The following is a 21,243-nucleotide window of genomic DNA, read 5'->3' as shown; positions in this document are numbered from 1 at the left end:
AGTTTTCTTCATATCACACCTAAGTTTGAAGTTCTACTGAGTGTGTTCTGAATGTTCAATCATGTGCTGCTATTCCTGCGCTTGGCTGGTTAAAGCTCTAATGCGTCCAGAGAATAGAAGATTACGAAGTACTTCTCTTTAATTCTTATGGAGTGTGCTTCCCAATTCATCTGTCTCAGTGTTGCGTGCAAATATGCACTGATAAAAACTGGATATATTGAGTATGCTTGACTGGCACCATTTCTTGTTTATAGCCTTTCACCTCTCTTTCGGAGGACTGTGGTTGCTGCATACATTCCTGCTGCGCACAGTTACGCCATCAATAATTAACGCAGGCCGATTGGAGAAACCAACGCAGCATCACGCTAGACAGATGCAGCTCACGCAGCTACTCCGGGCGCCATAGCTTGGTTTTCCTCCATTCCTTGCGGCACGACTTCGGCTTCATCTGCAGCGGCCATGAACGGCGGCTGTGCTACGTCAGCCTCTGACTCGGGGACTATGCGCGGTCCCGTCCCCCTCACAGAGCCTGAAGCGTCTTGAGCTCCAGTCCCGGTCCCGCCAGCGGTGCCGCTTGAGCTGCCGCTGCGTCGAAAAATAGTGGAATTAAGCGCACGAAACTTATATAAACATGTCATTGGAAACAGAGTGTTTTTTTTGTAGCGATAGCTACATTACGGTAGCATTTCGAGCCTTCAGCGTGGCGGCGCCGCCACACTGTGGATGCGCCGCCGCTCTGTCACGTGGTTGGTCACGTGGTGCGGAGCAGCTGCCGGCGGCGCGGCGCCGTGGCTGATTACCTGGTTCGTCTGGTGACCAACTTCCACTCGGCCAGCTGTAGCTATCGCATCACTCCAGGTTTAACCAGAGCTAAACCACCGCCAATTTTTTTTCAATCATTTCACCCAAGGCAGGAAATTTTGAGCCCATTTTAACACCACTGCGTACACGGCGGCACTGGAGGATCGAACACTGCGCCTCCCACATACGAGGCCGATGGTCAAGCTACTACAAGGCTACCACTGTTCCCTTTCTTGGGCGCGTCTGCGTTTCATACTCTGTTATGAAATTTTCGACAGCGGCTTGCACAACACGGCACCCCTAAGGAAGTTCATCACATAGCAATCTGTGTAAATTTTGTAGCGACAGCTACATTACGGTAGCATTTCGAGCCTTCAGCATGGCGGCGCCGTGGTGGTGGCGGCGCCGCCACGCTGTCACGTGGTTGGTCACGTGGTGCAGAGCAGCTGCCGGCGGCGCGGCGCCGTGGCTGATCACGTGGTTCGTCACGTGGTTGGTCAAGTGACCAAGTTCCACTCGGTCAGCTGTAGCTATCGCGTCACTCCAGATTTAACCGGAGCTAAGCCACCGGATTTTTTGTTTGCGAACGTAATTTTGAACAAGGCTGTGAAAAAATTAGGCAGTGGAACTCCTGAAAATCAGTTTTCCTCGAGATTCCGGGTGCTAACTGCAGCAGTTATTTGATCAAAAGGCCTTTTTTGATCTTAATATTCTTTTTCAGGTTCTGCCTGCTATGCATACACAACAATTCTGAAAAAAAAATATTTTTGAACAGGAAACCTTTGATGGACGCAATTTTTTTCATATAATGTAAGATTTCACTATAACAATCAATATATTCACAGATCACCCGACGGCAGTCTTGCATATTTTTCTATTAAAGTTTTTGCTATCGTCACAGGCGTTCCCCGTTGGATTTCTATGGCAGTCTTAAGTGTTCCATGCGATCGATGTAAACATTTTAAGGTAAAAATTTCGCTACACATCAGAAGAATTCAATATTTCCATGGCAGAATGTTACAATTTTCAAATTTTCAAACTTTTGGTCCGACAATGTTGCAGATTGTGAATCCTGCATAGCGCAGTGCTTCCTCATTGAAGAAAACTCGTATTTCTTTGTCTTCGTTGACAATTTTCAGCGTGTAATGCGCAGCCGTATAGCGCAGAAGTGCTGACTTACAAGCCTCTGCTCACATAAGTGCCACTTACTCTCTGGTTCTTGAATTCTAGTCGTTTCGCGTATTCTTTAGTTTCTTGTTACTTCTGGGAACTCTGAGAATCTATAGCCGTACGTGAAGTGAAAGGTACAAAAAGGGCATGTTCGTTGATTCTGCCTTTTATCTCATTTATGATCTCACACTTAGTTCTGCACTTTTCTTTCTCTCAAATATTTGTGCTTGCCCATTGCACTGAGACGTTTCCAGCCAGCTTTATTATTGCCGCAAGATCTGTTATCTTTTTTTAATGCCTGCCTTCTTCTTTGAAGCCAGTTCGTCGCATCGTCATCCTTTTATTTGTCAGACAAAAAGAAATACTTCTCGTACGGCAGTTTTCGCATCGCTACATTCTATTTGAAATTCGTAATAACTTACGGGTGACTCTCTGCTGTACGATAGTTTTACAATTATATACAAACAAAATCATCCATGTTCCAAGTTTCGTTTAAATAGCGAGCGTCCAACAAGTTCCGTCATTGCGATCTTCGAGAGTGCACTTGTCGGTACAGCCGGCGCATTACATTTTCCTTTCAGCGATTCAAACTCTTTCTGACCCCCCCCCCCCCTTTCTTTAAATAAAGCCTGAATAAGCAGGTCACAGCCATACGCAAACTTTTGTCTCCGTGTTCTCACCATGCACAGCATGACATCTTTCGAAAGTGCGCGCCATACACTGCAGCAAGCGCGGTTGCTAAAATCGCGCATAAGAAAGCCACACCAGAAAAGCCACCGAAGCCGACCATACCATTGAGAAGCCTCTGCACAGCCTGCGTCTCCACTAGCTTCCCCGTGACCCCGGACACCTACGTACTCGATTCCCAAGGACACTGCGACATCGACCGTCACTCTATATCCGATCCCAGTCCGATCACCTTCCTTCAGCGCAGGAAATTTGCTGCCTTCAATGGGTCCTCTGGCAATAATCCAGGAGAACTGGACAGATGTAAAGGCTGTTCTATGTTCCGAAGTTCATAAACCGAGATGGACATTCCTGGTGAAAGATGGCTTGGCTATGAAATGTAAGCTAACCAGAATATTTCTCTGTCGACATCACATTTAAAATACAGCGCTTGGACACATTTACGGACATTATATGTGAGCGAAGAGCTGAACTACTCCTATAGTTTATGCTCCGAGGCTGAAACAAAATGTTCAGCATGTACAGTCATGAACAAAAGTTTGCGGGATGGGTATTCGCGCAAAAAAAAAAATTGTGGCCAGGTCAGGCGTATGAGGTCAATGAAATGCATGAAAGCATGGGGGAACATGCGTTCTCCATCTGCTAGCAGAATACTATCTTACTGGCTAGCGAGGCTACGCTAAAATAATTTTGTAGCGATAGCTACATTAGGGCATCACTTCGAGCCTTCAGCGTGGCTACGCCGCCACGCTGTCACGTGGTTGGTCACGTGGTGTGGAGCAACTTCAGGCGGCGCGGCGCCGTGGCTAATCACGTGGTGCGGAGCAGCTGCTGCTGCCGGCGAAACCGAGCTGCCACAGCTGTGCGCATGCGCCGTGTCAAGTGGGACGAAGATGAGGGAGGAACGCCCAGCGAAACGGAGCGGCGAAAGTCTGACTTAGCGATTCAACTGAGCAATTTACACTCGGCCAGCTGTAGATATTGCGTCACTCCAGCTTTAACCAGAGCTAAACCACCGCCAATTTTTTTCTGCAAATTCGCATCCCGCAAACTTTTGTCCACGACTATAGGTGGCAGAAATAGGTGGTTTCTGGGGCATTGATTGTTACACGGCAGATAAAAAGTAGCCCTCAAGCGAGAAGCAAAAGGCGCCATTTGATACGCAGCACACCACCTACTGAGACTGTATTCGCCGCCGAAGCGGCAGCTATCGAGAGCACCCTGCAGACGCGAGCCTACCAATTCGAAAGACTACTCCAAGTGCTCTCAGCAAGTCACCGCGATTCAATGGCTACCGATGGTGATAACTTACGAGCGGTCACCTGTGATATAGTCTGAGAAATTGTGCACAATGCTACCGTAGTCGCCGCAGCTTCATACGGCGATGCCAACAAACACCACCGGTGCAAAGTCCAGCCAGCATCCGGCCTGCTATTAACAACGTGTACATTACCGCAAAATGAGCAAGGCGCCCCAGAGGGTCATCCTGACACTTGTCGGAAAGATTTTTGTTTTGTTTGGAAGTTAATCTTCGCGGCCTTAGGAAAGCGAGCATGATTACTGAGCTGCAGTCGTTTGCTATGAATTCATCGAAACCGTTCTGCGCCCGGCGTTTTCCGGTCGATATTGCACTTCGATGCCCGGAAGTCTACCCAATTAAGTATAAGCAAGCGTAACATAAGCATACTGACTGCAGGTAATAGCGTCTGTGGTAAGGCTCTGCACACTTCTCAGTCAAATATGCTGAACAACCGAAGGTGCGCAAGGGGTACCTCCTTAATTTCGAGACAACGCGAAGTCGACCCTTTATCGAGGCTGATTTCTCGCTCCGTGACCGCGCATACCTTTGCTTGGAAGAGGCCGACTTTTCCTTCACTCCAGGAGGCGGCGGTGCGCCCCTGCATCGAAAATTATGGCCCAGGTGTTATACCGGTCATCGTAACCGTCGTCGCTGCGAAGATTTCAGAGATGTGATCACGATTGCGATGACACGATACGTGAGCACATGATAGAGCGCACGGGCTTTCCATATGCCTTTAGCAGGTTGGCCCACAGCGCTTGTCCTCCAATCGTCAACTGCTTTATGGAACGTTACACTCTGAATAGAAAAGTGTAAAAAGAGATTGAGCTGTCCTCTGCTACACTCGTTTTCATAAAAGGGAGTAAGCTAGAAGAGAGCGTAATCCCTTTTTACTCCCATATAGATGTATTTGTGTATAGAGTGTTCGTGAAGTTGGAACTCCCTAACTGTTAGAACGCTGCTTTCAACGGTTCGGTGACGACCCAGTGTCCCAACGCGCCAGCGGACCAAGCACTGACATCACTCCGGTGTCAGTTTTAATTCAGCGTGGGCCGTGGTAACTTTTTCTTCTATACCTTTGCGGAAGAAATTAACTTCAGTTTCTTCTTCAGTGCCATTTTCAGTTTCATCTTGGTATGTTTGACTCAAAATGCCGAGAATGGTAACTGAAAGCGTAGCATACTCGAGAAAAATAGAAAAATAGAAGCGTCATTGCGAAATAAAATTGCGCAGGAAACGCGAAAATTCATTTCTGCAAATCTTGCGGTACAAAATTTCGCTCTGATCCTTTCACGTCTCACAGTGCATGTCCGAAGTCACTGAGTTCGTCCAACGGACTGCCCTGAAAAGCTCCGCAGAGGACTAGCCGATTTCATTTCGTGCACGCGCTCAACTTCGGTGATCATGGGAGGACAAAAGACGGTTCAAGGTCATTGCTACGTGCTCACAATCAGCTCTATGTAAAAGAAAAACGGACATCAAGGCTGATGCCCGCAGCTTATAATTTGTCTGTAGAACGCCTTATTGGCACTTGTCTTACGCGACGTTAACCGCTGTATTTTTTTTTCCTTTTGTCACGCTGACTTAATTGCCGTTAACAAGCTCTCCATGCATTTAAGTAAGTATTCTCACCTGTCAAGCTGGTTGCTTCGATCACAAAGAGAATTGCTAAAAACTAGACGACCAGAATTTCTTATTTACATCATGAACGACGTCACAAGTAATCTTACATCGCGGTGAACCCAAACGACTACACTGAAGACCTTTCTGTCAAGAAAGTGAGACAGCAAGAAAACGAAAAAAAGCGGCTGAATTCCAGACATTCTGAATTCCAGCTTCAGGAAACGAATGCACGGATGCGCATCGCTTTCAGTTGTGATGCCTAAGTATTTAATAAAAGTACGTGTAACAAATCAATAATTTTAATCCACTTTGCCCCGGACTTTGGGTGGCACGCAAGCGACATTTCGGCAGTCAGGGTTACCACCAAAGCCGACCCCCAGACACACGAATTTATATTCATGGGCCCAAACACAGAGTCTTTTGGCATTTATAGCCGACACAGGGGTGAATTTTTATATATGACTCTCTTGTGCCGAAGGAACATTTGCGCAATTAAAAAAAGACACTTTAACAAAAAGTAAAATGGCATCACTAGCAACAAAATCTTTAAAAGCGTGTCTCGATTATGCAGCCTCTTATTTTACTAAAAAAAAAACACTGAAGGAAATGTAGAATTAAGGTCACACTGTCAAAGTCAAGGTCGCAGTAGGATGATCGTGGCAACGAGCATGCCCACTCGTGTTCTTAGCGCACACGGCTCCTTGAAGCAGGTACTATAACTACTGCGCAACCGTTCGATTTGGATGAAACAATTACAACTAAACGCGGCGTTAATTGCAATGCATCCGGTGAAGTCGCCATGCATTCCTCGTCAGACAGCCAACGCGATGTCCGAGGTCTTTCAGGTGATCGAGCATCGTAACACTGTCACATATTCGGATTCCGTGTACGTAGTGGGAACCCGACAGAAAGTGTCAGAACCAAATCACCGAACCTCCTTCAATGAAAGTCACATTGATGTGCTAAAACGCGTTTCAGTACGGCGTTGACAGTACTTTGATGGCATTTTTGTTGGCCGTTTAAATATCTAGGCCGCCGTTCAACCTCAATTGTCTTCGGTTAACGCTTCTAATTCAGAAATAAATCCTTAGCCTTCATCACGGCACTTCAAGTCCGCACCAAAGCGTATTAGCTTTGGCTGGTAACACTGGCTCTGGTGGGCAAACATTAGGTCATTGAATTGGCGACATGACAAGCGCCCAGCAAATTTTAAAACAATAATAATAATATTCAGAAGTGCGAACTCAGTTTGAAAGGTGTTGCGGCAGACATAGTGAGCGACATTGATATCGTCGTGCTTTGTGCAGTGTCATCCGCCATAATCGTAGTACTTGCATCCTTGGGTGTACGTGATGGGACGTTGAGCGTTGAGGGACAGTTCGCACTCACCGTCCGGCCGCACGGGGGCTGTCGCCGATGATCGGAAAGGAAGGTGGACCCTCCTGGCGTGAACTGCCGCCACTGCGCTGCCCACTGTGAACATGGGCAAAACCAGAGCATACAACCAATGGATCATGCATAATTGCACAGAAGTAAAACAGTCCACACTCGACAGAAAGCGGTGAGCACCGTTTATTGTTCGACATCTCGTGAAACAAGAAAGCAGACACAGCATGTACGCATATCGGCGGGGATGCGGCGGAAATATTTTTATTGTTCAATAGAAACCTATTCGCACCCGCTAACCAAATGGAGTTCATTTGAACAAAACTAAAATAAAAAAGGAGAAGTAGCAAGCTTGAGTACAGACCTCTTTCTCTAGTGTGCCAAGAAGGGTGGTTATTCCTTGCGACAGAGCGCCACCAAATGCGTATTAATCAAGGTCCTGTCCTACGTTTTGATGCGTGCAAGGTTAACATAATCACTATTCTAATGTTTTTTACAATGGAGGCTAAATTTCAGTTCGTTCTGCCAAGAGACCGTATATGCACCTGTTAGAATGCACATCCTAGTGGAAATACCCCGAAGCGTTGCTGATAACTTGTGCTTTCTTAACTCATACTTATGCAACCTTCGACACATGCGCACAACAGAATTGTATAGACTCTCCCATAAAAGCTATACTATACAAACAAAGTGAACCGTTCCGTAACAACCAAGTTACATCGATATGCCTGAAGCGTCTATTACGTAGACATCTAAAATCTCATTTAAGCCTTTTGCAGCAGGACTAAGCGTTACCACACCACCAGACAGTGACCTAGATTATTACACTGTTTTTTCTTGCTTATTTTTCAGAAAATAAGCTCTGTTGCATAACAGCTAGCTCGTACTACGAGGGTGTATACGATGCGAACAACGGATTAAGGCTTACAATACGGACTAGCTAGCGAATGCGAAGAAAGAATTGTGAAAGCCGCTGCCTAGCGCTTGATCATGCGTACAGGCTTCGAGACGGCCCGGAGAACACAAAGCTGCAAAACTTCCTTATATACGTTGTTAAGCAACTCCAGTTGCTAAGAAATTATGAAGGAAAGAAATTTATAACAAACCAACAAGCTGCTAAAGAAGAAAAAAGGAAGTGAGCTGAGAACTCAACAGGAAAATGTGCACTAAGGGAAGCTCAGCACTCAGCAGGCGCAGCTTGGAAATTATTCGGTTCCATCGCGGGTGCTGGCAACTGTTTGTTATTCTACTACAAATTAAGACGAAAACATGCCGAAAAGTGTCATAACTGCGCACAACTTGCAGTTTCACCCACCTTGACTTGGAACTGCTGGTCTTCTCCTTCATGCCAGCAGGGAAAACTTCGGCTTCTTTATCACTGCAAGTGGGCACCTTCAGTGACTCTGCCTTCAATGACTCTGTCCTAAACTTTCATTCCCAGATGTGAAAAGGAAATCATGGGATCAAAAAAAAAAACCAGAACTGTAGCTACGTAACAATAAACAAAGCTCACAGCATCAAATCTTTGCTCTCGATATAGACGTCCCTTCGCACATACGACCAAAAAATGAAATTGTGCCTCTTCGCACATTTTATCATTTGAGCATAAATATCCATGAAATAAACTTTGTATGAGTGTCTAAATGGCTGCCACGCCACTCTTGTCTTCTAAATGCAATAAACTTTAGGCCACATTCCGCCACACATACAAAAACATGTAGGTTTTTTTCATGTTCGTAGACGTCATTAACGCAAGCAGTGCAGTTTTCGGTGCAGCTTTCGAGCTATGCAGGATCCTAAAGTCATTATGCTAAGCGTTTCCTCAAAGTAACGACCTTAAAACAACGTAGAGTTCGAATGCTCCCCAAACAGAATTCATCGAAATTACGAAACGGCCACCAAACAAAAAGAAGCCTTCTAGTTGTAGCCAACAATCTACTCCCCTAGCACCCTTTCTCCTCGCCACTGCTACCTCTTTTAGGCGCTGGTCTTCATACGGCATCCAGCGTAGCACCACAGCAGATTCCGCATATTTTATTTCCAAGGTAACTACGTCACTCGAGGGAATTCCTTCAAATGGATGTTACAACATGGCATGCTTACTCCAAACGTAAGCCACAAAGAACGAACGACATGCGACATACGATTCAAATAAAATTAAAATAATCTGAAAACATAAGCGTGAAAAGAATCTCGACTAAAAGTATTAATTTCCTAACACTAAACGTGACTTCAAGCCAACATCTTCTAGCACCTAGCTGGCCTCTGGAAAAACATGGTGGCCAAAAAGATTTGTGTTAAAAACACACTTGATTTACAGTTCCCTCAAATGCATAGAGCGTAAGTAGTTGCTAAAAATTTCTTGTGGTGACCAACACCTGATGTAGGGCAAAAAGAAATCAATGCCTCTCTTTCGCGATGTCGCAAAGACAGGTTTCGTTGAAGACGAGCACCCTCACTGGGCTGCTAACTACTACCACTACCTCTCCGAGCCACAAGAAACTTTAGCTTGCCATCAATGGCGCCGATCTGGCTCAAGGACGCCGACTCCCGCGTCGTCGCAGCACGCGTGTAGACTTCCCAAGTGTTACAGTATAGCCTAGTTGCTGCGCACGTCATCTTGGCGAGCCTTTGCGGAAAGCTAGGACCAACTCCTAAACAAGCTAGACAAGGCCACTCAGTCGTCTGTCAGATTCCTTCACGTGCGGAAAGAAATACATTGGACAAACCGGCCGCTGTATTAACGACCGATGAGCAGAACATAATCGGGATTTACAAAATGGTACTGGTTCAGATTTGCCGCATCATTGTAAAGCCAGCGGAGACGCAAGAAAGATTAAGTGTGCAGAAATGCTGAAACAAACGAAGGTTTTAAACAGAAGTAAGGACCAGACAGCCTGTAAACTGTTCGAGGCTTTCTATATTAAAAGCAACTGTAATGATTGTGTTAGTGCCCCATCCATCACCATTTATAAGAATGATACTGCTTTTTAGATACACGGGGGTGAGATACCGGTGTGCCTCACCTATCTTTATCCACTTTTTTGTAAAACCCACACGCGCATGTGTGGTTCTTGCTACCGATCTTCATTGTTGTCCTTGTATTCATTCGCATTTGCGGTGAATAAACAGTTGAAAGTTGTGCCTGTCTCGTCTCACTTGCTGTGTGTTGTCCTTTTCGGCGCTCTAACCTATTTCTGGAAAGACCACTCAACTTGCACTCATTTCGTGGGCCCAGGACATCGCCCCCCCCCCCCCCTGGGGGCCACACAGGACCCACCTGCCCTTATTCCCGTCACCTGTGACAAATAAAGCTCTTTCTCTTTCTCCGGCGAGCCGACGAGCTCCTAAGCCATCGCTACAAAGCACCAGCACGTCCGCTAAATTTAGCGGGGAACTCAGGTGCAACTGTAGGTTTTGCCAGACCAAGCGTTACGGTGCATCTCAACTTAGTGAGCCGACGAGCTGCTTAATCTATCGCTTAAAACGCCTTAAAGGGCCGTAGAGGCTTCCTCTAAAAGCCAGGGATTTCCAGCGTCACCTTGATTTGGATCCCGTCGATTGCTTCCTGAGGCCTCCTGGCAGCGTCCCGGCGCCGGAACTGCTCGAAAAAAAAGCGGCGTTATCTTACAGAACTTCAGGTTATATTTAGCTATGCAGCCATGGCGCTTGAGCCGGGAAAACATTAATAAAATTGGACGGAAATGCATCGGGCGAGAGTAGACGATTTAAGGCACATCGTGTAGCGCTGTTCGGTCAGAGCCTATGATTGTGGTTGGTAAAAAAACACGATAGCGGGGCTCTGTTTAACCGCAAGAACAGTTAATGCACTAAGATTAATATCGGTGAAATTCCTACTCGCTTGAAAGTAACAAATGTAGTTCCACGCTATAAATCAGGAAATCCATCTAATGTGCCGTTCCAATCCTCGACCACCGCTCCCTTAAAAACTGCATTTTTCAAGATTTTCGGAAACATTCGATCAGGTTTCCCACAAGCTAGTACTTTTGAAATAAGCCCATTTAATCTTGATGCAATATTTTCCCCACGTTCAGAAGACTTGCGTCAGCGTTCGGAATTCGTAACCGCTTCGTTGTCACATTTTGTACGGAGCCACTGTTTTGTGTTACCTCTTCTTCCTAATCTAGACTGAGGAGCAACCTCAGCAGGAGAATTCTACAACATACCCGTTCGCCAACATATGTTTCCAACTTGAGGGAACCCGAGTGACCAGGATACTAACAGTGAAGGGTTATCTCAACGCTGTATTTGGTTCCTACAGATATTGGATGATTAAACCGTTGGCTTATGCGTCGGCTCTTAGTTTTGTTAAATTCATAATGCTGCAGCACGGCCGCGATCATGGCAAATATTGTCACGTAGCGGTGACGGCAGCCCGGCACGCAAGAAGACAGCGAGAAGGGCTTCCAAAAGAAATTGTTTATTGGACAGACCGGCGCCCACAAACAACTGAATGACGCGGTGGCGGCGATCAGTAAGCGTGCTGGGCGGTCGTCGAACAGAATGCCTGCCACTCTCGGCCGCGCTCAATTTAAAGCTGGCAAGGAACTATCAAGATGAGGCACCAATGTAACTACAACAAAAGAGAACAAAGTGGAAGCACCTGCGCGTGGCTGCGAACATTCGAGATAAGTCTAATCGTATATATCATCACACACAAACTGATAAAATAGCCTGCCGGCGGCTTTGAGCGTGAACAAGCAAGCAATGCAAAGATTCGCGGCATTACCGCTCGAAAAAGCGTCAACCAGGAGCTTAAGAATACCCGAGCCCCCGCAGAAAAAAAAAGTTAAGGCGGACAGTACAAAATAAACATGAGAAGAATTAACGCCGTGTCCTTTAGCGCTCGTAATACGGTATTTTACGGACGACATGGATAACTTCTGGTGTTGAACGGCGTCGCTGGGATGCTGCCATTCCTTCATAGATTAGTTCACTTAGTAACCGAATAGCCTTGTACGGGCCGACATAGCGGTGCAGTAGTTTTTCTCCCAGTGCGACGCGCACAATGGGCATCCACACTCAGAAACGCTCAACGGGCTTGTGTTCCGCGTGGCGTCGGCGTAGATTGTAGCGTTGGGCGTCGGTGCTCTGGTGGTCCTTGCCCGTAGCTGGGAAAGCCATAGCGCGTCTTCTGCGTAGTGAAGATAGGCAGTGATGTTTATGTTCTCTTCTTCGGTTATGTTTGGGAGCATGGCGCCAAGCGTGGTAGTTGCTTCCCTGCCGTGGACGAGCCTAAACGGTGTCATCTGAGGGGTTTCCCGCACAGCGGTGTTGTACGCAACACTGACGTAAGCGGGTATGTCATCCTAGGTCTTCTGTTCACTGTCCACATGCATAGCGAGCATGTCAGTGATAGTTTTGTTCGGACGCTTCGTAAGTCCGTTGGTATGCGGATGATACGCAGTAGTTCGTCGGTGGCTTGTGTGGCTGTACAAAATGGCTTGGATAAGCCCGTCCGTCCCCTCTCCATGATGAGACTTCTGAGGCGCCGTGGCGCAAAAGGCTTTGTTTTGGGGTATTTGGAGAAATATAAGGGGGTATTTGGACAAATATTGGACACTGTGCTCAGAAATGTGCTCTGTGTTCGGTGCATCCGTTTTCATCTAAGGTTATAAGCACAGTCTTGTGGTCCGTAAAGTAGTTGGAGAGGGCATTGATGCCGGACACCACGGTTTTGTTGTAGATTTAAGTCTATGCATGTCCCCCCCCCCCCCCTCCTGCGTCGTAAGCATGCCACTGTTATTAGCCAGTCTTAGGCTAAAGTGGTCTTCAAACGCCTTGACAAAGTTGGGATGCTTGTGGATGTCTTTGTTAATATCACCCACTAGAAGCAAGGAACCACCCCAACTTCTTTCGTTTAGCCGATGTGCAAGCATCATACGAATCACGTGCTCCTCCTAACCGCTGTTGCTCATTCCGTTTAGCTCGGTGCGGTTAGGGGTGGTGCCACCTGATTAGCACCCCAGGTTCCCGCCTGGTTATGATTGGCTACACCTTGGCAAGTGAGCCACCGAAGTAAGCAGGTGAGTGGAACAAGGCAGGTGCTATTGGAACATTGGTGCTATTGGTGCTAGTGGAACAAGGCAGGTGCTATTGATGGTGTTGCCGTCGGTGGAACTTGGGCGTCTTGGGTTGGTTTGCGACCCAGGTCGTAACCCAACCCAGGTTTCTTTCTTTCGATGGCTGGATGACGTTATCAGTAAGCATTTCTTCCACTTGGTTCCGGATGATTCGGTGTTTTACGGGGAGATAGGGCGTGTTTGTCGATTACACTGCGATGTTCGGCAATGGGCGTTTGTTGCACCTTCGATGACGACGTAACACTCGCTGTAACTTTGAAGAAGAGCGCTGATTTGCTGCTGCCGGCTCTGTAGTAGAGCTGTGTTGATGCCAAAGGTAGGCGAGTTCGATTGGTTAGGCAAATCTTCTGCGGATCGGTCAAAGCATGCTGTGTGGTCTCGAACCTCGGATAGTTCGTCTAAGAAGGCTACTGTCGTTCCTCTGTCGAGGTATCAGTATTATTCGCTGAAGTATGACACCAGCACATCAGCTCATCCACTTCGAAAATGGGAGATGCCTCGAGTGATGGCCTGTTCTCGATCTAAGAGCAACTGCGTGTTTCCCTCGATGATGCCCTGGATGTTTTCGGAAATCCTAGCACCCACCGGCACGATGACGCATGACCGGAGTGGAACGCTCACTTCTTCATCGAGCACACTCAAGCTGACGGGATACTCCAGTGCTGTCTTCGAAGGTAGGGCTTCCTCTGTCGAAAAGTGATGAATTTGGCTTGAAGGTCGATGACCGAACGAATCTCAGTCAAAAAGTATATGCTGTTGAAGGTGGGGATCGGAGTCCTTTCTCGACACAACCTCGGTCAAGATGACGCCCGCTCCGACCTGGACAGGAGTGCCGCTGAGTGAAGGGTTCGTTAGTGGAGAAAGAAGACTTGGTTTATTTTACATAATCACAAGGTTTTGAGTTCCGAAGTAAGCTGCTTCAACTGCATCTACAGACCAGTTTTATAGACTGCGTCTTCCCTAAATTCCCCAGGTAAGGGACGCCCTCGCCGTGGTGGGTGTGGACAAAACTTTCACTATCACACACAGACACCTCCGCACACATGGACACGCCGCTGGCATAAGTTGAGCCCGAGGGAGAGGGGTATGCGGCTAGGACCCCGCCGAGCTGGCAGGAGACGTCAGGTGTTCGGCCCGCTCTCCGCCGATCGGTGAACTTCGAAGAAGCCGAGGCGCAAATCCGGAGCGTCCCGTCGGGAGAAATTCCCCAGTGGTTCTGCCAGCGATGGCCGGCGAAGCCTGCAGATGAGCCACTGTGGCAATCCGTTCCCACGCTGGTGCTGTGCCCGTGAACCCAGGAGTAGTCGGGTCAGTGGAGGCGTCGGGGAGAATCGGAAGACAGCCGGAACCACTTCGTTGCCGGCGACAGCGACTCCTTAAACGGATTTTCGGAGAACCCTGCTCCCCGCTTGTCCTACGCAGCAACTACCGGGCGAGCGCAGTAAATGCACCCCGCAGACACCTGGCGAGCGATTCTGTCTTGGTGGCAATCCTCGAGACCTGCTGGCGCCAATCGTAATACCAGCTGGCGTCAATTCCTAATAATGCGTAAGATGACGGCTCAGGAACACTGTTGCCGGATTATTAAAGTTACAGGGTATAAGTATATGCGCTGACTGTTAGCCTTGCGGTGCAGTTTCTTGACGACGCAACAAGGTGGCCTTCGGCGGTGCGGATTTTTAGGCCATTCCAAGTGGTCGTCCCGTCCTTAAGCTGAGCTGCAAACGGTGCCACTGATGACAGAGCAGTACGTTCTTGCGTTCACTAACACAATTACCGCGCGACCGTCGACAGCCACTTCAAGGTCGGTGCTTCGTGTCCACGCACTAAAGGTTGGTCTTGATTTCTGGTCTTAGTTTCTTCGGGTGCTGTGAACGTAGCTAGGGTATGTCGTGAATTCGCTCGGTGGCAGTATCAATCAGAAGACGGGTCTCGTTGTGGTTGAGGTGGTCGTTGTATGCGGTGTCGGCGTATTGAGGACGGCGTCTTCGTGCGCTGTCGGTGGAGGATATTCAACGCTTCGCTCGTGAGCAACTTCATTCCAAAGGTTACTGTCTTTAGTTTCTTCTACGAGGTCTGGGGGATCTGCGGATGGCCTCTGCGTGGCTGCGGCTTGGCATACGAAGCGTGCGATTGGTGGCTACTGTGAGCGGGGCCAACAGCTTGGCACGTATTCCTCTCGACGGAAGCAGTTGTCTATCTCTCGAAGTCTTTGGTCGAGGCGTGGTCGTTGAGTGTCAAAAGAAAAGCCACGAAGCCCTATTTGCTTGTATGGACAGTGCCGGAGGATACGGTCGGGCCGACCGCAGTGAAAGCAGAGTGGGTGACGCTGGTTGGGGTTCTCCGGTGTTTTTATTTGCTTGACGAAGCTTGCAGGAACATGGACAGGCGGGTTACTGTTGTCATTCGGGAAGAACGTAGGGCCCCTGGCGCAGGCTGGCCGGAAGTCTTTGGCTACGTACCGTGCCGGCACAAGTCATGGCATGTGGCAGTGCGGTCGAGGTTCTTGCCTTAGGGACGCCCAAGGCCTTATAGACTTCACGAACGAGGTTCGTTAGTAAAGCAGCATGGGGTGAGGAAGGTAGAAGTCGGCGAAGCTCCTCCTGCACAACCTCGCGGATGACTTCCTGTAAGTTCCCACTGGTCGCTGACACTATATTGGGGTAGCTGCCATAGATGTGTAGCTGCCAGTTGCATTGCCGAGCTCTGGCATCTAGGATCCTCTCGATGGTGGCCTCTTCTGTCTTGAATTCTGTGATGGTCCTCGGTGAACTGAGGACCATACCTATGAAAGAAGCCTCCTTAACAACCTACATTAGCAAACCCACCTTCTTCGCTCGTGATGGGACCTGCGAGTGAAAAAAGAAGTTTTATTTCTTCAACATTCGCAGTCACGGCCTCATTTGGATGTTGAATTCGTGACTGGAGCAGAACATCCGCTCTTTCTTTCCGGACGACGCTCCTGAGCGTCAATAGTAGCTGTTTCTTGAAGGTCTCCTAGGTCGTGAGGGAAAGCTTTTCGTTTCCAAACCACGTTCTTGCTGCGCCGTCTAATGCAAAAAAAAAAACATTCCGAAGTTTTGCTTCGCTATCCCAAGCGTTCAGCGCAGCCACACTGTCTAACACCTCCAGCGAGTCCTCTACATCTACGTGTGGTTGTCCATGGAACATCGGGGGCTCACGAGGCTGGCGAAGCACAGCGCACATTGACAGGGCACCAGGGTCCATCTTGGCGGGCTAAGCAGAACTGCAGGTCAGCTTTTCCACCAGATGTCACGTAGTGGTAACGGCGGACCGGAAGTCAAGGAGAAAGCGAAAAATTAAAAAAAGCTGTTTGTTGGCCGGTCTTGCGCGCACAAATTATTATACGACTCGGCGGCGGCGACAGAAACAAGCATGCTCGGCAGACGTCGAACATAATGCTTGTCGCTCTCGACCGCTCTCAATTCAGAGCTGGCAACGAATCATCGGGAAAAGGCGAAACGGCAACTTCAACATACTGGAACAAAGCGCAAGCAGTTGAGCGTGGCTGCGATCATTCGAGATAAGTGTGGTTGCATATCACGTCACAAAGAGATAAATCCGCGTTCCGTTGGCTTTGAGCGTGAACAGACAATTAATACCAGAATTCGAGGCAATATATCGTGCCGTCCAACGTTCACCCCTCTGTCTGCAGCATTGTGATACGAACAAACTGAAGGACCGCGTACCCTAACCGCAGAACTGTCTCTGCGTGTTCATTGCAGGTTTGTGCAATTGTTTAGGTTTATGGGTCCATGGAGGTTTAACGTCCCAAAGCAGCTCAGGCTAAGAGGGCCGCCGTAGTGAAGGGCTCCGGAAATTTGACCACCTGAGGTTCTTTATCGTGCATTGACGTCGCACAGTACACGGGCCTCTAAAATTTCGCCTCCATCGAAATTCGACCGCCGGGGCCGGGATCGAACCCGCGTCTTTGGGGGTTTGTACAATTGTGTTGCTTCAATCGGTCCGCCTTGCTTGCTAGCATCCCGGTGCGGGGGCGCGTAATCACGGATTAATTTTTAAATACTGCGGGCTTTAATAATTTTTTTTAAAAAATTAAGCACGCTAAAGTCTCTTTCAAGAAAAAATTGAAATCAGGTGTTTCTCCACATGATCTACAACCTCACATAAAAAAAATTGCTGTAAGATGGAGAGAACAGTTCCCTAATATATGTTTACGACTGAAAATCTGGCGCGTTTAGAAATGTTCGGACCTTGTCAAGATGACCGCGTAAACAGCTGCACTAGTCGAATCTACATAGATGCTGTTGTCTTTATTTATGGTTAACACTTTAGCTGACACAGCGTGTGTAGGAATAAAGGAAAAACCTCCACATCTGTATACGGCTTTCGTTCTTGACGCAAAAAGAAGTTAGCGCTTGTCCTGTTAACAGCATTAGCCTAGATGAAAATAAATGTGTTAACAACGGTCGAGGGGGCGCCTCAGCCCTCTAGCCAACGTATCGTCAGGAGGATATACCTTCGTCTTGTCCAGACGAAGACAAATCTCTTCTCGAGACGTTGACTAGGGGAATGAGGCACCACCTCGACCCTTGTTCACTTTGTTTATATTGTCAAGAATCCCGTCTTCCTGGTTTATCTGTACAGTGATGCTCTGGCCTAGTAAACTTTATGGAAACATTTTATACAGTTAATATTCAGATAGACGTGATCACCTGGACTTCGAATCCTTATCCGGGTTCTTGAAACCCGGTACAGGGGGACGCTGCCTAGAGCCCGTGGTGCTGCAGCAAGAGAGATGGAGAAACGCTTGTCATCTGCCCCCATATATCAGTTCTGAAGAGTTTCTCGGTTACACTGTGACACTGGCGGCAACCAGGCGCACATGCTTGAACAATTTGTTCACCAATGCGTATTTGCACCTAAACTCAAGTCAATCTCAATAAATGAAAACGCTTCGTCGGTGTCCACCGGTGTGCTGATCGCCTCGGACAACATGCTAACGCAGCGTGCTCGTCCATACCCACTCAGTGGCCTTCTTTCCCTCTCGCCATCGCTGCTCCCTTCACCGGTTTCAGACGACAACACTGGTCGGCGCGCGATGGTGTCTGCCGAAACAAATTTTGAGCGGACATACTTGTGACGCCTACTTAATTACAACACGGCTGTCAAAACCACAAGGAAAGCCCTGCTCAGCTATCGTGCAGAGGTATACAGGCCATCTGCTGTCCCCCGGTGCTGAAATTGTACCACTGGGCGTCTAAAACCTGCTGCCATCAGCTGCTTGGCTCCCTTTAAACGCCAGACGAAATTATAGATCATTAAAAGCGCGTGCTCGGCGCATAATATTTCCTTGCCTAGCCCCTCTCAACGCTGTCCAGTGAGCTGATGCAATTGTACATTTAAGGTGCTAAACACACACACACACACACACACACACACACACACACACACACACACACACACACACACACACACACACACACACACACACACACACACACACACACACACACACACACACACACACACACACACACACACACACACACACACACACACACACACACACACACACACACACACACACACACACGCACGCACGCACGCACGCACGCACGCACGCACGCACACGCACACCTCTGAGCGCAAACAAGTGCGGCAGATACGCACTAAGGGTGCAACCGAACATTGTTTGCTCCTCTCGGTCTGCTGTGATCTGCGCTGTGATCGGCGCTGCGATCGGTACGGCTAACTTTGTGTAGGTTGCCAATAGCTTCAGTGTTTCACGCCGTCACCTGCGAGTCCCGACGCTTCGCAGTGCCCACAACGTGTATACGGAAAAGATCATAACAGCTCGCTTTGCACACAATCGAGGCTCATTAACGCAAGAACGGACGAACAGGTTTTTCAATTTTTGAAGAGAGGAAAGCTGCCCTTCTTGCCACCCTCGCTGGTCGCCTGAAGCGCGCCTTCGCGTAAGGAATGAATGCGGGAGTGAAAGGATGCAGAGAGAAATAGCCGCTGTAGTCACGGTTTCGTGACTGATTTTCACCCTTGCGAGTATGACAAGCAGCAGAGCAGGACAGCGCTTCATTCCGCCTCAAAGTCTCTTAGATGTCGGTCGCCCTGGAACTGTGTTTACCATGTATTCTGCCAAAGACGCTTGAAAAGTTTCTCTGCTCCTACCTCAGCCTCAGCTATTATGGCCCCTCCCATGGACTCTCCTGACAACGGCCGACTTCTCTATTGTACATAGTAACGCATTCAAAAACAGTTGTCCGCAAATCGCACTCAACGGCGCATTGTCAAGCTTTTCATTATCCCACCACCGAGTTTCTTTTGAAGCAAATCTCGCAGAAGTGGTTTATGCTCACATTTGCAGTCCTTAGCCTCTAACATTGGTGCGCCTTCGATATCAAAAAGGCTATGTTTCCGGAACAGTGCATTTCTGAATTACTGAAGCGTTCGCATTCAGCCGTTCTTTTGGGTGCGCTTATTGTTTTCCGCGAGGACAAACCGCAACCGTTTTCAAGTGTTAGCATTATTGACTGAAACTCAACTCCGGTGCAGTGAGAGCACGCCAGCGATCTTCTAATCAATGTTTTCAGAGTAATTTTATCGAATGCGAGCAATCGCCGCCGAGTGCCTTAGTCACCTTTTTTCACTGTGTTTTCCTTAGGTATGAATGACATAAAGCTGATTCCTTTTTTTCCAGGAGTGTTTGCACTTACTACTCCTACAGCTAAAAAAACTGGCTTATTCATTTTTTGAAGCTTGGAAAAAATCCACCTTGGCGCAGATAAACTCACACATACAAAACAAAAGAGACAAGGAGACAACGGATAGGCGCCTCTTTTGTTTTGTCTGTGTGAATTTATTTGCGCCAAGGTAGATTTTTTTCCAAGCTTCAAAAAATGCTAATCCACTAGCCCAGCAACATGCCTTACTAGTTTATTCAGCTTCCACATGTAGTTGCGGAAACAGAGTTAAAACTCTATCTAACGAAACCCGGCTTTTGCGACGTTTCCAACCAAACGAACAAATTTTGATTTCCTGGGAAGAACCTGTAGCGTGGTCGGCCGCAGAAGAAGATGGCACACCCCAGCACACCTGCCAAAATTTTATTTCGTGGCTGCTCAACCAAATGCTCTCGCCACGCTGTCCCGCTCCCGTCTGGTTGAGCGGGTGCCGTCAAATATATATGTGGAGACCCGACAACGATTTGTGTCTGGAGTTCTTTTCCACATACCCGTAGGGTTCGATGTTCTCAATCAGCCGAAATACCGGCACAAACGACCACCAAGCCAGATTTAGCCAAGTTTTTTCCCGGGAAGAAATTATCAAACAAAAAAAGGCGGGTGATTTCTCTCTTAATTTGCCCGCGATGTCTCAGATTATTGGCAGCGTGCTAACAGTAAAATCTTGGCACCCAAGTCACGGCCCTGGTTTTGTTTTGACGTGGCTCCAAGCTCTGCCGCTGCATGGAATAACGGACTCGGCAGTCGGCGACACTTCCCTAGCTGGCTTGGAATCCGCTTTATCAGTTGGCGTTTTCATGCACGAGTGATTCACGCCGCCTGAGCGGACTTTTCATATGCGCAGGCGCGGGTATTAGCTAATGAGCCGCGGCAGCTTCTGGGTGCTGCTACAACACAATTTTAGGTTTCGAAGGGCGCAAAAATCGCCTTATTCGATTTCACAGCTTTCCGTGTTTAAAGAAACATTTGGTGCCTGCTCTTCACTTCGTTAAATTTAGTTTTAAATGCATCTGCGATTATGTTGCGGGAGCTTCCCCTCATAAGCGTGCATTGATTCAGGCTTTTCGGTCAACCACAATCCTGTTCGAGGCTTTCCGTCCTATATAATGCCGCAGATATTGGAACGAGACTAACGACGTGGTGTAAGCACGCCCAATTAAGTTTTGTTATGCTGCACGCGTCAGCACAGTCTGGATCCACCAGCCGACACTATGCTCAGATATGCATATACAACGAACCACCTTCGAAGGTGCACACCAGTCCTCAAGATATTTATTGGGCAAGAAAAAATAAATGTGGCCACGAACCTTCGGTCAGACTTGTCTCGGCTGCTGGTTTCCTTCGACCGGGTGGACCCACTCTCTTGGCCCGGCTTGGCTGCGGAGCCAGCGCCGGACCGAGAAGCAGGAGCGATGGGGCTTTCTTGCCC

The 21,243-nt window shown here is 48.1% G+C and overlaps 1 protein-coding gene across 1 annotated transcript; it reads right to left on the bottom strand.

Annotated features, from left to right (window-relative positions):
- Window positions 1–371: 371 nt before the first annotated feature.
- On the bottom strand, window positions 372–21,241 carry LOC144121875 (uncharacterized). The gene is made up of 7 exons (XM_077655295.1): window positions 21,122–21,241; window positions 17,769–17,837; window positions 10,509–10,568; window positions 8,283–8,345; window positions 6,971–7,054; window positions 4,503–4,556; window positions 372–585 (listed from the first exon to the last, which is right to left on the bottom strand). Exons 4-7 carry the CDS (start codon window positions 8,312–8,314, stop codon window positions 381–383), a joined length of 375 nt encoding a protein of 124 aa, XP_077511421.1. The 5' UTR covers window positions 8,315–8,345; window positions 10,509–10,568; window positions 17,769–17,837; window positions 21,122–21,241; the 3' UTR covers window positions 372–380.
- Between the last annotated feature and the right edge of the window lie 2 nt (window positions 21,242–21,243).

The sequence above is a fragment of the Amblyomma americanum genome, chromosome 2, assembly GCF_052857255.1.
Source record: "Amblyomma americanum isolate KBUSLIRL-KWMA chromosome 2, ASM5285725v1, whole genome shotgun sequence".
Lineage (NCBI taxonomy): Eukaryota > Metazoa > Arthropoda > Arachnida > Ixodida > Ixodidae > Amblyomma > Amblyomma americanum.
Note: the sequence above shows the minus strand (reverse complement) of the source record. Positions and strands in the feature narration are given on the sequence as shown.